The sequence below is a fragment of the Podospora pseudopauciseta genome, assembly GCF_035222475.1.
Source record: "Podospora pseudopauciseta strain CBS 411.78 chromosome 5 map unlocalized CBS411.78m_5, whole genome shotgun sequence".
NCBI lineage: Eukaryota > Fungi > Ascomycota > Sordariomycetes > Sordariales > Podosporaceae > Podospora > Podospora pseudopauciseta.
This window is the reverse complement of record NW_026946665.1, coordinates 1,697,884-1,713,690: the sequence shown is the minus strand read 5'-3', so window position 1 is coordinate 1,713,690 and position 15,807 is coordinate 1,697,884. Positions and strand designations below refer to the sequence as shown.

Sequence of the window (15,807 nt, the reverse complement as noted above, 5' to 3'; positions counted from 1 at the left end):
ATCCCACCTCAGTCCGGAAAGCCTCAAGTTCTTCTACATCGATCCCAACTGGGTGGATGCGATGACTGACGGAACTCTTAGCCTGGGTAATGAGAAAGGGACAGACATGGATCGTGCAGCTATCAAGGAGGCCGTCAACCGTTTCATCAAGCACCTCCCAGAAGAGCAGAAACATCGTCCGCAGGTTCCCACATATGGATTCTACCTCCGATCCGATCTGGTCACCATGTTTCCTGATCTCAAAGTGGACACTGTTCGTAAAGACCAGGAGGCTCCGCCGCAGGCACCACTGTTACGCCATGAGATTGTTGCCGACGGTGTCATGCTCGGTCTGCTCGATCGTACCCCTGGCTCTGTGGACTTTGACACACTGATCTTCACCCAGCCTCCCCACCAGCCGTGTTTCGCAGTAGGAAACAGTCTTGGAGCAGACCATCTCACCGTCAACATGAGGAAACAGTACACGGTTGACAAGGAGGAGCGCAAACTGGACCCCAGCAATCCACAGTTGCCATTCAAGCCACCCATTGAGCAAAGCCCAACCTCCAAAGACAACTTTTTTCTGTGGAATATGGTTCCTAGGGCTGTACAGCCAGATGTCGAAGACGACCTGCGCTTGCTGAGGTCAACCAGATTGGCAAAGGTGCAACTCGATATGCTCAACGACAAGAACCTGATGAAGCCGTACAAGCACCCCAACAATCCCGAGAGGCCTGATATTGTTCCTTTTGAAGATGACACTCCCAACTCCGCCTTGTTCGCCATGCAGCTAACAGAGCCGATCTACTACCTCAAAATTGACCTGAAGAAGAGAGGATCTGGCCAGCCCGTCCCAGCCATTGCGAGCCTACAGCCGCCCGAGAACACCACTATGATACGCAGTCTTGCTTTCGCGGCACCGGAGGGACCGCAGACCCTGCGCACCCTCCATTCAACGAACCATCCAATCGTCCCAAAACTCTTTCCCCCCACCGCTGCCTCTGGCGATGAGGATTCGGGCTCAGGGGATGACAGCGACCATCTTTTCTCCGCCCCCGCGCAGCCTCGACAGCCGCCAGCTCCATCTTCTCCTTGGATACCTCAGAACCAGCCCCCTTGGCATACTCACCCTGTGACGCACCGCACATTCGCAGCATCCCCACCGTCACATCTCCCATCCTTCCCCCATCGCCGTCCACTCCCCACTTCGCCCGTTTAGCCATCAGGGCAGCCATAGCCGCCGAAGACCCAGCCGGCCCCCCAGTCTTCAAATGCACAGCCTACACACCCAACCAGAACGCCATCTACACCAACAGCCTCAACCTCCCCAAAGACATCGTATTCTCCATCCTCGTCAGCAACACCCAAAGCAACTACATGCTCAAGGAATTCGACGTTTGCATTCCGCTAGGAGACACAAAATACCAAGGGAGGAACATGCTCATGAAGACATACCAAGGCGCGGGAGCCACGATCTTGAGTAACTTGCGGTTCAATGCGCTGCTGCAATTCTCCAAGCTTCATGACCCTGAGTTGGATGTGCTGATGTTGAAGTTGTTGCCGCGGAGTAGTAGTGGTTTTGTTAGTGTGAGGAAGGTGTATGAGCTTAGTTCGATACTGTCGCTTGCGTACTTGAATGATTATGGGAAGGGGGATAGGGTGGTTAGGTTGATTATGCTTGCTTATTTTAGGGGGGCGAGGGAGCGTGATCCGATTAGGGGGGAGTTTGAGGTGGTTCTGTCTAATGATGGTTAGGTTGAGACCTTTGTATGGTCTCCTAGGCATGAACTCGGAAAAACTAATTTAAAGAGGTGTTCAAGATATGATACTGAGTGAAGTAGATGGTTAGGTTCCAACTCTTTTAGAAGGATTGATTGGTGTTCTTTAGGCATTAACAAGTGGTTCCGACAGTGGTGATGTGAAATCAGAGATGATGGCAAAGCACCAGCAATATTGAACTGCTAGATACAAAGGAAGAGTACCTGCTTCAAAGAGCGTAGAAGTCCAACCAATATATACCCGAAGATCCTCAGGAGCACCAGATTACCCTCCCGATCCTCAGCCCGAAGGCCGATTCCTGAGCTCTCCCACAACCAATATCCTTGAGTGAAGCCATCGTCAGATGTCACTTTCATGCCGAGGGCATCGCCACTCTAGGTCACCAAGGCTGAGGTCGCACGGTCAAGTTAGGTGCGGTCGCACCTTCAGAGAGGATACCTTACCTCACGTTGGAAATTGACGAATGGGGTTGCGTAGCTGCACAAGAAAAGCTCCAAATTGATGTGGCTGCGTGGCCAAAGTCATGAGGCAGTATGACCAGCCAGGATTAGCTAAGTCTGCAGGACAATGCAAGTGCCCGATATTTGCTTTCGTGTTGGGGTGCCTAGGAGCTGAACTCAACTTCATTCGGACGTGAAGGAAGCCGAAGCACAGTCATTTCACCTTCATTGGCCCCCTCGTGCGTAGAGCGACCAACGACAAGACATTTACAGAGCAAGAATGGAAGCCCTTTGGGACTTTAGCTGCCGCTGTTCAGCTGCTTGACGCGACATTGAGAGCCTTGTCGACGACAGCGGGGCTGGTGTCTGGTTTCATCCACGCCAAAGATGATGTGCAGGAACTGCAGAGATGTCAGAACCCGAACTACTTGAGTCCATCGAACGCAGGGCGATTCATAACTTTTGTGGTACAGTCCTTGCTGTGGTTCAGGAGATATTCCAGCAGCTCCGAGCATACGCGACTGAAGTGCAGCAGTCGCCGCTTGCTTCATCGACGCAGCCTGATCTTGCCCGGCTCATAAGGCCACTTTCCCAGCGCTTCTCCGAGGACATGCATGTTCTGTACGATCTCATTCCAGCTGATCTATCAAAATGGAAGCGCGTCAAATTTGTTTTCCACAGCGCAGAGAGGGCAGCACTATTGCGCAGGCTTGAGAAGCGTAAGGGGGAAGCAACGTTAGTGATATCAATGATCACAGGGTGAGAGACCAAGCCTGCCTAGACGATATTGACGACGCATCAGAATGAGCTGACCACAATTAATGAGGTCAACAGGCACACTTAGACATCCATCCACTGCGATGTTCATAGCATGGCCACCGAACAAAGGGCTTCGACAAGTCGGCGAGAGGTATCAATGAAGCAGCTCCGGGAGCAACATGCCCGCTTCGGTGACGCACTCTTGGATCTGCGCAACATGCTGCGAGTTTTAACGCGCAGGAAGCAGCCGATGCGAGAGAAATGGTTAAGACAGTTCTCAGCCAAAACAATACCCTTCTGTCCTCGACCCAAACAACAACAGAGAGAAACATGACCAGTATTCAAGCCCGACCGGAGAGCCTTCAGGTATCTCAGCAAACACACTTTGAACGCCCCTCAACATTGGTATCCACAGTAGGGCTTTCATGGGATAATCAGGACCTCCTTGCTCGGATAGTACGGGTAGAGGCGGCAACGAGTGTTTGAACCTATGATGGGCAGATTTGATGGTGTTCGGGAAGTAATGGATGAGCTGGCGCTGACTGTTCCTGATCTGAGAAACTGCCAATCAAGCTCAGCTTCCAAGTTTGCGATGATTCCTGCTGATCAGTCCCCCGCCAAGTTCCAAGACCCACGAAAGGTCACAACAAGGTCTTTCTCAAGCAACTCGCCCTACACAGGATCACCAACAGGATTCAAGGAGATGCCTCTCTCAACCCGTACGAATTGGATCCCGATGCGCTGGGGCTAGCTCCGGATCAATGTTCAAACCTACAGGGTGCGCGGTATTATGTCTAGGAATAATTCCGTTCATTTCCGCGTGCACGTAGATTTTTCACCACAACCTTGGCTCCTGTCACAAGGGATCTCCATCACCCATTCGTCTGGTCCTGACCAGCAAGGCTTTTACAGCATTTGTCCGCGTATAATGACCTATCCTGTGTACAAGTAAAAGGAATCAGTCATCACGAGTCTTGTGGTAGCCGACAATATAGACAAAATCAGGGAGATGATCCATACAGGAGAGCTTTCGATTCGTGCGCGTGATGAGGATGAGGAGGGGCTTCTGGAGGTACTTGGGGACTTGTAAACCTGGAAGCATGAGAGAGCATGTTGGCTAATTGCTACTAAATCCACAAAAATGCATAATATTTAGGGCATACAATGGTATTCGCTTATCTTGTCAAAGAAACCGGCTATGCTAAGCTTCTGTTAGGCGTTGAAAACACAACATTCTATGAACTAGCGAGGTTGACGTTTAAGAGTTTGTCGGTGAGCATTATGCCTGTTGATCAAGTGCTCGAGTTCCTCTCACTGATTGAAATGTGTATTGGTGAAGAGGATACCATGAGGGAAGATACCTCACGCGAAGATGCCTGGTATATGCTGTTCCTATGTGGCGATGATGAAAGCCAGCCTTTTGCTCGACAGCTGCACGATTTTAGAGATCCGTGGCAGCCTTTCTCGTGGAGATTGCCCTTGCTTTGGGGCGTTTTCGATTTGGATAGCGTTGTTAATTGTATCGACGCGCTTCGCTATGATTTGTTTATGTTGCACCACAGACTCAACTGTGGAGGGGATCCAAATCAACCACTGCAACGCAATTCCCGAGACATGTATCAAGACTTTCTCCACTCACTGCACTTATCCTAGCAACTCCACTTGTCCTAGCAACTCCACTGTTCCGGATCAGCATGGAAAAGTGTTGGGAACAGTTACCCAGTCGAGTGGAGGTTGACGAACCCGAGCGGAGTGAGGATGACAGACAAGATGATGAGGGTGATCTGGATGGAGAGGGTGAACTAGAATATGAGGATGTGTTGAAGCTGGCAACTCTCCTCATTATCGAACCATTCAAATGCATCATCTCTCATGGAGGAAATGTCTACCACATGTGGGACCGAGATGACCCGGAGACAACCAGGACACTCACACCTGTGGCAGAAAGAAAGGGAGTCATGGACATCTGGAGCGCGGCATAGGCGGCTTGCGGATATGATGTCGAAACAGGGATTGTAGAGTCCGAGCGGCGATTGGGTGAATATCGGAGACTACATGGTGCTCGCAGCACAGTGGTGGATGTTTCCACCTTCAGCTTTGACGAAGAGGCTGGGATAGGTATGAGACGGAGATGTGTCAAGGGAAAGGAAGTGGCGAGTGGAAGTGAGTAAGCTAGCGGGTCCTTGTCTGGGGGGCAGCAGGTTTGGTCTCTCGAGTAACCGAGATTAGTGATGAAGGCAACATGGATGGTGGATCGCTGAGAGGGGTCGGGCTTTCTCTTTTGAGCGTAGATGTAAAAGTCAACAGTCTTTTTCGGGTTAGATGTCAATAAATGCGTCCCAGTTAGTACCTACGTAGTAGACTAATAGACTAACTGCATAGGTCAAGTCTGGTCAAGCTCCCAGAGTTCCCATGATCTCAAACCACAAAGCTATCCGCATTCCACCCGTACACCCGCTTCAACCTTTGCGCAAACGTCAAGATAAAATGCCTTCCAATCTCGGACCCATGGGGTCTATGCAGAGTAATCGGCCTCTTCACCTCCATCGTCATAGGCGGATAAAAGTTATATACAGAGCCAAAACGCGGAAGCACCGAAAAGCCCAGCTCACTCATAGCACCCACAAACGCCGACCAGTTCAACGTCCCCCGGTTCTCAGTGGAACTGAACAGAGTGTGGAAAAACATCGACCGCGGCCTTGTTGACCTTGAATGGCTTCGTGGGGGGTTCAGCCGGGGCAATTGCCGTCGGGGCATGCGGTGTGATCTCGTAGACAGAAGAGGGAGTTCCATGCGTCTTCTCCTTCTGCTTGCGTTGCTTAATGAGTACTTCCTTGTTCTCGGCGGTGGTAACGGGAGGCGGTGTCGGCTCCTCTTTCTTCTCCATCTTCTCCTTGACCTGCTGATACTGTCTCTCAAGATCTTCCAAACAATCGGCCAACGTACCCTGGTACAGGAACCCAATCTTGGTGCCAACCTTCCCAACAATGAACTTATCCAGACTTCGAAGAGCCTCCTCTGCCATCCCAGGCTCCAGCAGGTTATCAATGGGGACGGCAAACTCCCGCAAGTCCACCTGGTCCTTCAAGGCATTGAGCTCCGCCTCCAACTCACCGAACTGGGAAACAAACATCTGACCTTTTTTGCGCGACAGTGAGGGAATCGAGATGGCGGGGGCAAGATCTTGAATGAAGCCGACAATAACAGCCAAATTGAAAAGGGCATCGCCTTCCTTGTTGCTGATGCGAGCCCGCTCGTCGGGGTGGGATTCCATGAGGTCACCGAGCCTCGTCAACCATTCCGCTGCCTTGGCAGCTGTTGTGTCAGGGTGTACAAGACGAAGCATGTAATGAAGCAGGGGGTCTGTAGCAGTGAGGTCCTCGGGTTTACCCTTCATTGTGACGCGCGCATTCCCCGCCTTGTCGTAGACGTTGGAGGTCCTCTTGAACCATTTCGAGCCCATGTCCGTCTGCAACATGCGCTTAAACATGGCCTGCGCACGGCTGTACTCATAGTGACAGACGTTGGAGATCTCCTGTAGAATGATTGGCCGGTAGACTTTGTCCGATGTGTTGGTTTCGAGAAGCAGCAAAAGACGAGTGAGATAGTCCCATGCAACCACATCCTGGACCGCCATGTGGAGTGTCTCGAAGACGGCACCGCTAATGTACTTGTCGGTGTGAACAGGTAGCCGACGTCCTTTCTCATCGGGGACTAACTCGGGGCGGCTGAAGAAGAAGTGTTTGACAGCGTAGGTCAGGACAACAGGCGCGGTTGACAAAAAGCTGAGGTTCTCGTCCAAAACGTCCTTTTGATTCTGAGCAGTGGCTACTAGGTCCGTGAGAGAAAGCTGCGACTTGGCCTTTTTCTTGCCATCCTGCATCTGGAGCTTCGACAGTGCATCTGATACAGCTGTGTCAGGCTTTTTCGACTTGGCCGGCGCCTTCAGACCCCTGGCCGTGGAACCGGCTTTCAAGATGTCCTCGATCATGATATTGAGACATTGCAAGAGATACTGCTGTCTCAGCAAGATCAAATCACCAGTGTTTTGCGAAACGCAAAGACCAGCATCAATGGCAGGTTTAAGACCCCGCATCAGGCCGGAATCTTTGCTGAGAATTTTGTACGATTTGCCATATTCACCCTCCTGAGGCAGGAACACAGTGAAGCAATTCTTGTATTCTTGAGCGAGGCGCAGATTTCTCTTCTCCATGGTCTCGACGATATAAGCATGGTCGCCAGGTCCGTTGCTGAGACCAGTGGAATACTGGTACCAGAGTTGAGTGGTGGCTCTAAAGCGCAAGAGGTCGAGGAAGAAGTCGGAGCCTGCTTTGGTGATGTCCCGGAGATTCCATTCTGGAATGAACTTGTAGACGTTTCCGAGCTTGAAGTCGAGAGGGTGTCGCAGGACCTCACCATTGGCAGCTCCGGCCTTCATGCAAGCGGAACGTTGGGCGTAATTGAGGCTGCGCCATATCCGGTCGATGGCTCCGGCATGTCGATGGTATTTGTGGACAAGGTCAGCATGAAGATCAATCACACTTTGTCCGAGGGACGCCATGAAGTTCGTGGATATTGCTGGATATGAATCCTCGTGAAAAGGGAGCAGGAAACATGAGCAAGGATTAGATTTTGATCATGACGAGGGGCAAAATCGCGTGCAGCGGACAGCGGTGGAGAAATCACGTTTGTGTAAAGTGTGACAAGGGCTGTAATATCAGGACTTGGAACTCATGGTTCAATTCAGGCTAATAATCTTCAATGGCCTCGAAGAGCGTGATACTGAAAGAAGAAGAAGAAATACAGTCTTGGTGATCCTGAATGTATATTTTATCCTTCCTTGCCTGGCCCGTGCCCTTGTTGGCCTCAGGCCGCTGCCATGTCCTCCAGTATCCTACAGGGCCAGTGGGCTTCCTGTGATAACCGCCCTGCCTTCTGATTGTCTGCCTCACTTTGACCACTGGTTCACAGCGTGCAGTTACCCCTCCTTGCGGTGGTATCGACAGTGTTGTTGGTCGTGGTTGCGGGTGGTTGGCTTTTGCCGTGTGACATAAAGCGACAAAAGCCAGAAGGGGGGGGGGTTGGACTGCAAACAGATGGGCGACAGACATCACGGAATAAAATCGAGCAAGTATGCACGCTGCCTGTGTGCGAACCATGGTGCTGACTCAGTAGGTCGGGAGCGGTTGACTGCCCAGACAGCCGGCCCCCAAAGCTAGTGTCGAATGTTGATCTTTACTGTGTAGTCTGCAGTAACTTGTGGCTTTGCGTGCCCAACTGATGAAACAACCAACACGTCAAACAGCACAACAACACCTCAGCAGGTCAACATTTTACATTACTCCACGATTGACAAATTATGCTTCCGCCACCCCATCCTCCACCGCTGCCCCCTCCCGATCTGCTTCAAGCTTCAGCCTCCAAGCACGTGTCACAGCAGAAGCCAAGCCCTCAACTCAACGTGACTGCAACCGGACCTCCAAACTCTGTGTCGCTGTCACTCTTGGTTTATAACGGCTGGCCGTTTGCCAATCACTGGGAATATTTCATTGCGTCGCCCACCCATCCAAGCATCGGAGTGGTACTGCAGGCGGCCGGGTACGGCAAAGATGGATTCTGGTTGGAAGTCAAGAGGGGCTGGGATATCAGTTTGACAGGCCGGAAGCCGGATCGTGTCGTGCGTTTGGGTTGGATTCAAATGAATCTTGTTGAGCCGCTGGACGCGGTGTTCCGTGTCGGGGAAGATCCGGTGGTTGAGGTGGAGCCCAGGTCCGAGATGGAAAATATGTTGTTCAACGTTCCTGCTCCAGAGAAGACCCTTCGCGATGCGGTCGACGATCAGGTGAGTCAGTTCCATTCGCTTTGTGGTCTGAAGACTAACAGCCTGCAGATTGACAGACGGACAAGGATCATGCAGCGAAACTGCCAGACATGGATTGTGGAAACCTCGGAGCTGTTGGTCAAGGAAGGGCTGTTGGAGCAGGAAGTTGTGGATTATTTGGTGGCAAACAAGCAGTACTGACAACCCATGAAGTGATTTCACACAGGCATGAGGCGGTGACTATCTCCGTAACGATTTCCGGTTGATCATACAGGAAAAGAAGGACACCATTTAGGTATACGAGGACCATCAAATCAACTAGCCTTCGCCCAAAACTATAACAGAAAACACAAAGAATCACAGGCTAAAACCTGAACAACTGCTGACGCAGTATTAATCATGACTGGGAACTATTACCGCTCGAAAGTTCTAATGGAGGGCATATCTACCTAGGTCATCACCGCCGCCTTCATGGTATTTTCTCACTGCTTTATCTCCAATAAGTAACCAAGCACGGACTGAGGCAATATCTGATCAACTACCGGCATTTCACCAGTCCCCACGATCCAAGTGTGGCAATTTCGCTGTGTGATTCTCGTCAGGCGGGCAGGTGTTGGAGCCTACAAAACAATGCATAGTCAGTATCATCATCACATTGTGCTCAGGGAAAAAATGGAGGACTCACCCTCTCTTCAACAGGATTCAAGCTCCTGGATGGCGCGGGTGCTCTAGCAGCGCTGCCCTCGAACGGGCAGATAGGTATCCCTGGCTTTTCAGATTTATATATGCCATTGTTCCACATTGCCTGGTTGAAGAATCTCCCATTGACCCAGTAAAGGTCAATCATATCAAGGGGGCGGTTCCCGTTTCCAAAATGGCCAAGGATAAGAGTAAACATCCGGGTCGAGGGAGGTTAAGATCTGGGTGTTGGACTATGAGATATGACTGAGTGGAGAATGGGATCACTGGCTTCGGTCCTGGCGCTGGAGGGGGAGAGGGAGGAGGAGCATGTGGTGGTGGTGGCGGAGGGTTAAAAACCCCATTGCTACCAGTGCCACTACCGGTGCTGTTGGCTGCGGTCGCCTTCTTTAGCCTAACACGAATTGTTGGCTGCCCGGAGGACTGCTTTTGACCAGGGGAAGGGGTAGCTCGCTTTGCAGTGGCAGTTTCCTTTGTAGAACTAGGAGATGTCCTGGCAGGAGTGGGTTTCCCAGCCCCAATTTTGGTCGGCAGATTAGTTATCACAAAAGTGGATAATTTGGTAGACACAGGGGCTTTGGCAGATGTTGTTGCTTTTGTGGAAATCGCTGACTTTGAAGTGTTGGGCTTCAAGTTGATAGTGGAAGTTTTGATCTAGCCAGACATGATGATTGCATGGAGTTTAATCAAAGGAAAAACAAATCTAATCGAAGAAACGATAAAGATGATAACAAGAAGAGCTAGTAAGATCAAGAAGACAAGCGAAGACTGATGATAAAAGGTGATGTGTAGCTAGAATATCGCTGGGAAGTCTCTCGTCCTTTATAGAGTGATATGAAGCGTGGGGCCGCATTTTCTCAACCCAGAAATGCTGTTTCATGCCCTACTCAAAAGTTTCATGAGTTTTTCTCTAGGCGCATCTAGTACAGTGTCTGTGAGAATATCTCAACGCGTCAAGGCTCTACGCCGCAGTGGCCCATTTCCTAGCCTTTCTTCAACATACCCACCTGTAGTTACCCGATATGGTGGCCATGGACGAGACTCATAGCCGGATAGTCTTCGACGTTGGGGGTCTCGTAAATTCCCGTTGCTATAGGTCAGCCAAACACCTTGTACCTTGGCCTGTACGAAATGCATATTGTGTACCTGCTCTGGGTTCGACACCACTAATCCAGAGGAGACAGATTGCTCAGCTACCTAGGTATTTGGATATCCAATAGCATGCAAATCCTGGTAGGTAGGCGGGTAATAAACAGCACAGTAAGAAGTTTCAACGGAAACGCAATACTGCATGTTGTAACAGTTTTCCCATTATGCACCTACAGTTGATATGGTCTTCAATGATTTGCATGGCCGGAATCGAGAGCGAGTTGCATAAAACAATTGCATCTTATATTGTCGAGTGGCGCGTGCACCCAGCCCGCACTGGTCAATGTATTTATGCCACTGTGCGGGGGCATCCTCAAAATAGTTCCATCCTTAACTACGACGTATGTCTTCAACACACAATCAGCAAAATCCCCCTGTTGGATCACTCAAACTGGCGCCCACCCGCTGCCTCTCCTGCGCTCACAGCGTGTCTACGAGGGTGACTTCCCTTCCTCTAGAGCAGTTGTCAGACGTCATACCCTTCCCCGGTACACAATTTACCAGCAGTTATCCCACCGCACTCCTTCCCTCACCCGCTGAGGTTAGAGACACGAATGAGAAAACGGGCCACCCGAAAGCAACCAATCGAAACATTGCGCCACCGGCTCGGTATCCCGAGCTTGGCCTGCTGGTTAAATATGGCACCCAGGTCATCGAGTCAGAGATGTTGACCCCAGCGGTATGTCTTTCAGCGCCTACATGGAGTGGTCCCAGTGCCAGCGGTGTTGGGCTGGGCTCATGACGATGGTCAAGGTTTTTTGTACATGGCATTGATTGACGCGCCCACATTAGCTAAAGGCTGGAAAGACTTGGGGGAGTCTGACCGACAGGCGCTTTGTCTCGAGCTTCGCGGAATGGTCCAAAGTTGGCGGAGCTTGGAGCAAAACTCGGGAGAAAATTACATAGGTGCTCCAAGCCCGCATATCCGGAAGATGGCATAAGCGATGGTGGCATAGAAGGGGACTTTATCCAACAGGTGCTGCGTCCCCGACTTAGCTTACATTTGAACAATTTATCCAAATAACCCCGCATGAGGTGCCTGTCAACCCGGTCTCCGGGACAGATGAGCATTCTTTCAGAGCTACCTATAAAGACCGACCGTCCACTAATCTTCAAGCTCCGTTGAAGCAGGCAAATCCCATTTCATGCAGCATGCTTTTACAAAGTTTTCTTGCGATTGGGAGCCTACTGTCGCTAGAAGCTTCGGCTTCGGTGACCATTCGCAAGACGGGCCGTGGTCCCACTGGCTACGAGGTCGACTTTCGCTATGTCAACGCAACTGCGCAGCGGGTGCTAATAGGAGGTGGAATTCAACCTTTCACCGACCAGTTCCACACAACAGGAACGTCGTACCGCTTCAACGGCCGCTATGATCCCCACGACTACCAGCCGGGCGACTTTTATGTCAGCAATCCTTCACCTCAGCTCCCAGCAGAACCGCTATACAGGTGGCCATATGAGATGACGTCCTCGGATGATGGTATATGGACATACACAACACCCCTCCCAAGCGGCATCTACAGCTTTGCGTATCTCGTCAACTGCAACTACGCACCCAACTGCAGCATCGACACAGGCCATCTCGTCATCGACCCAGACCTCCCGCCATTTCAAAACGTCCAAGGCGATCAAGTAGCCTCCAGCTTCCAGGTCCCCTTCGATGCCAAATTTCAGGCCTCACCAGAACTCAACACCAATTTTGACTACGCTCTCGACGCACCAGAAGGTCACCGTGGTGTAGTCAAAACAGCAAACTACACCTCCCCCGGATCGATTCATCCGGCCCCTGACGTCCACGACTTTTCCATCTACCTCCCAGCCGAATACGGAACCATCCCCGAGAAGAGATACCCCCTCCTCTATCTCTCCCATGGTGCAGGCGGCAACGGCGCCGACTGGGAAAACCTCGGACGAATGAGCCACGTGATGGATAACCTCATCCGCCTGAAGCACATCCCCCCAACCGTGGTGGTCACCCCCTCCTTCTACAACCTCGACGCTTCAGGAGGCAAGTTCATCTACGGCAACAGATCCCACAGTGTCCCCATCCCTCCCGCACCTTACGTTCGCGAAAACTTTGAGAAATACCTCTTCCCCTGGGTTGAACAAAACTACAAAGTCTGCCAAAACACCAGCTGTCGCGCCTTTGCGGGATTGTCCATGGGGGGTGTTCTCACGTACGAGATGTTTGTCAATGCCACCGACATGTTTGACTACTTTGGGATGTTTTCCCCTGCTACCACCACGCCGTATATCGATGCGTCTTCTGCGGTACAAAACCCGGGGTTGTTGAAGAAGGGGATCATGGTTGCTTATGGACTCTACGATTTTGTGTTCCCTCAGGCGCGGGAGCTGCAGACTGCGTTGGATGCGGTGGGGATACGGTATATCAATCGGGTCACGCCGTTTGGGAGTCATTATTGGAATACGTGGCAGGATGAGCTTTGGTGGTTTGGGGTTAAGGTGCTGTGGAAGCCTTTGCCTTTTGGGGTGGGGACTGGGAGAGTAAGAGCGAAGGGTTGAATATGTACTATGAAGTAGGTAGGTAGGTACAAAAAGTGTGAGTGAAAGAATTCCTTGCTTTCTTTTGCCGTTATCTCTTTTGCCAATCCTCAAGCTGATGACCAGATCCTTCTTGCACGTCACTCCTGTATTGTGGTGTCTGTTTACAAGCATTGGGAGTACCCTGTAGTATCTCATTAGCATATCATCCCTCATCCCCAGAGCAACAAGCAAACTCACATTGGTTAGAAACCGTGCACGTATACGGAGCCTCACACCTCGTCGGCCCGGTATACCCCTGCCCACCACACTGTCCCCACCTGGGCACCGTCGCCCCATTCCCCCCCGTCGGCTGCGGCGTCGTCTGAGCAGTCGACGTCGGCCCAGGAGCAGGGTTGGGATTAGGCGACCCGACCGGGTTCGTCAACGTCAACAGACCAGGCCTGTACGGCAACAGGTTATACTCGTTGCTGCTCCCCGACCTCCCCTGGTACAACAACTGCAAGTTGCACGGGTCAACCTCGAACCTCTCATCGTTGCTCGACCGGACCAAGTCACCATGGCTGATATCGTTTGACCACGTCGTGCCGCTGTTGGCCTTGCCAGCAAAGGAGTTGCTCTCGCTCGCGGCGTTGGGTGTCCACGAACCGCCGAGGTTGGTGGTGGTGTAGGAACGGAAGTAGCGGCCCTGGGCACCGATCGACTCGATGATCATGAGGTAAGTCGTGGGGGAGGAGTCCTTGAGGGTGTACACCTGAACAGCCTCGAAGAAGTCGTTCTTGGCGCCGTTGAAGATGATGGTGGTGGAGGTCCCAAAATTGCCGGGGAAGTTGTTGAGGGGCATGACGGAGCGGTAGATGCGGCCGTTGTCGCCGGCGAAGAAGAGGTACATATTCTTGTCGTCGGCGATGAGGGTCTGATCGATCGGGCCGGTGTCCGAGTTGGCGATGGTGCCCGAGAACAAGGGCTGGGCGGAGGACCAGCCGTTGGGGTTGGTCGGGTCGGTGGAGGTGCGGTAGGAGAAGGCTGTCGGACCCCATTGGTAGGCGAGGACCCAGATGTTCTTGGGGCGGAAGTAGAACAGCGTCGGGGCGACGGCGGCGTTGTTCATTTGGTTCTGGCTGGCGCGGCCCATGTCGGACCAGTTGGTGAAGAGGCCGAAGTTCATGGAGCCATAGTTGCGGCCGTCGTGGTATGTGCCATAGACGAGGTTTTGGCCGTTGTAGGGAACGTGGGTGAAGTCCTTGAGGGAGACCCAGCCCGACTTTGGCTGTGCGAGAATGCCAGAGTCTCTCCACCTGTACGAGGTTGGCAAGCTGCAGGCAGCATCAGCTCCAGGGATTGCAAATCCGAGGAGAGACAGGGCTGCCAGTGCCGTTGGGCTGAGAACGCTGGAGTTGATTCTCATCTTAGCGACTTAATGATCAGACAAGAGACTGGATGCCTGGCAGGTGAACCCGAGGAGCGTCCAACGAAGGTGACCTGGCTTATATACTTGAAATAAGCCATTGTCAACCTAGGATCGGCCCTGGGCTACAGCTGTCACGGCCTCAACCCACATCGGGCATATTTCTCCGTCAACAAAGGGCAAAGAAGAACTTGACTGTGGATACAACTGCCGAATCCTCTCTCTCGCCATTATGATTTCCCCTGTCTCAGGACTTTGCCCAAGTACGCTCTAGCGCCCGAGATGAGATGGAGATCACTTGTCAACAGAAACCTCACGATGTTACGTTCAGACTCCACACTTCACTGACAAAATGCCCGTATGCACGATAAAACCAGGTTGGCGGGCGTTCGCGTAGCCGTTACAGCCTCGCCTTTCGAGGCCAAGAAACTGGGGATGATCATGCAGCGAGATGCTAGCCGCTTGGTGGGCCAGAGAATTTCCGGGCAGGTCTAGATGCGCTCCAATGATGATTTGGCAGGCCAATGAGACTTGCCTCCGTGTCCATTTATGAGTAAGTGTTGCCGGATAACTCACCCGTTATGGCTTCGGCAGAGGTTTTTGCACGATCCGATCCCAAACGGGAAGCCGATGTAACGCTGTTTCGACAACCCTCTGTAATCCTGACTTCCCAAGTATGGGGGCAAGTATGGCGAGATACTGTCTTGGGCACCCAAATCTCAACATTTGTTGCTCAACTTGTTTGCTCGAACAAAAGAGAAAGAGTATCGATATGACTGGCATGTTTGCCAAGGTGTCGCTAGCCCAAACTACCAGCTGAACGTTTCGAATGTGCTTCATCGGACATCACCCAAAGTCCGTTCCATGTTCTGAAAGGTCCTAGGCAAATGGGAATTTCTCTATGCACGTGTTTGAAAGTATGAGATATGCAATCTGGGTGATTCGGTAAGCATGACTCTCAACTAAGTCGATAGGACGACGATGAGTGGAAGATGGCGGGTGCCGAGTGTTGGATGAATATGGGGTAGGTAGTGGAATCGAAATTGTGAACTGACCAGGCACTACCTAGGCAGGTACCTACCTAGATGATGGTTGTCTTTTTTCTTTTTTCTGTCATTTGATCCAAAAGACTTAAGCCGGGACATATTAAACAAGTTGCTCTTGTTGGAGCTGGTAATTCGGGAAAGTGTCATAAATGGTCAAGTCGGCGGGGAAGATCCACATTTCCCTGTCAAGCATAAGGAGGCTTGGAAATAGCCTTTTATGATCAT

At 51.6% G+C, this 15,807-nt stretch overlaps 2 protein-coding genes across 2 annotated transcripts; one reads left to right on the top strand and one right to left on the bottom strand.

Annotated features, from left to right (window-relative positions):
- Window positions 1–8,316: 8,316 nt before the first annotated feature.
- Window positions 8,317–8,979, top strand: QC763_0077800 (uncharacterized protein; the record flags this gene model as incomplete). The annotated part of the gene is made up of 2 exons (XM_062906058.1): window positions 8,317–8,510; window positions 8,577–8,979. The coding sequence occupies 2 exons, from the start codon at window positions 8,317–8,319 to the stop codon at window positions 8,977–8,979; spliced, it is 597 nt and encodes a 198-aa protein (XP_062765088.1).
- A 4,309-nt stretch (window positions 8,980–13,288) lies between these two features.
- Window positions 13,289–14,861, bottom strand: AXHA2 (Alpha-L-arabinofuranosidase axhA-2). Its single transcript, XM_062913682.1, has 2 exons — window positions 13,369–14,861; window positions 13,289–13,312 (listed from the first exon to the last, which is right to left on the bottom strand). Exons 1-2 carry the CDS (start codon window positions 14,534–14,536, stop codon window positions 13,293–13,295), a joined length of 1,188 nt encoding a protein of 395 aa, XP_062765087.1. The 5' UTR covers window positions 14,537–14,861; the 3' UTR covers window positions 13,289–13,292.
- Window positions 14,862–15,807: the final 946 nt, after the last annotated feature.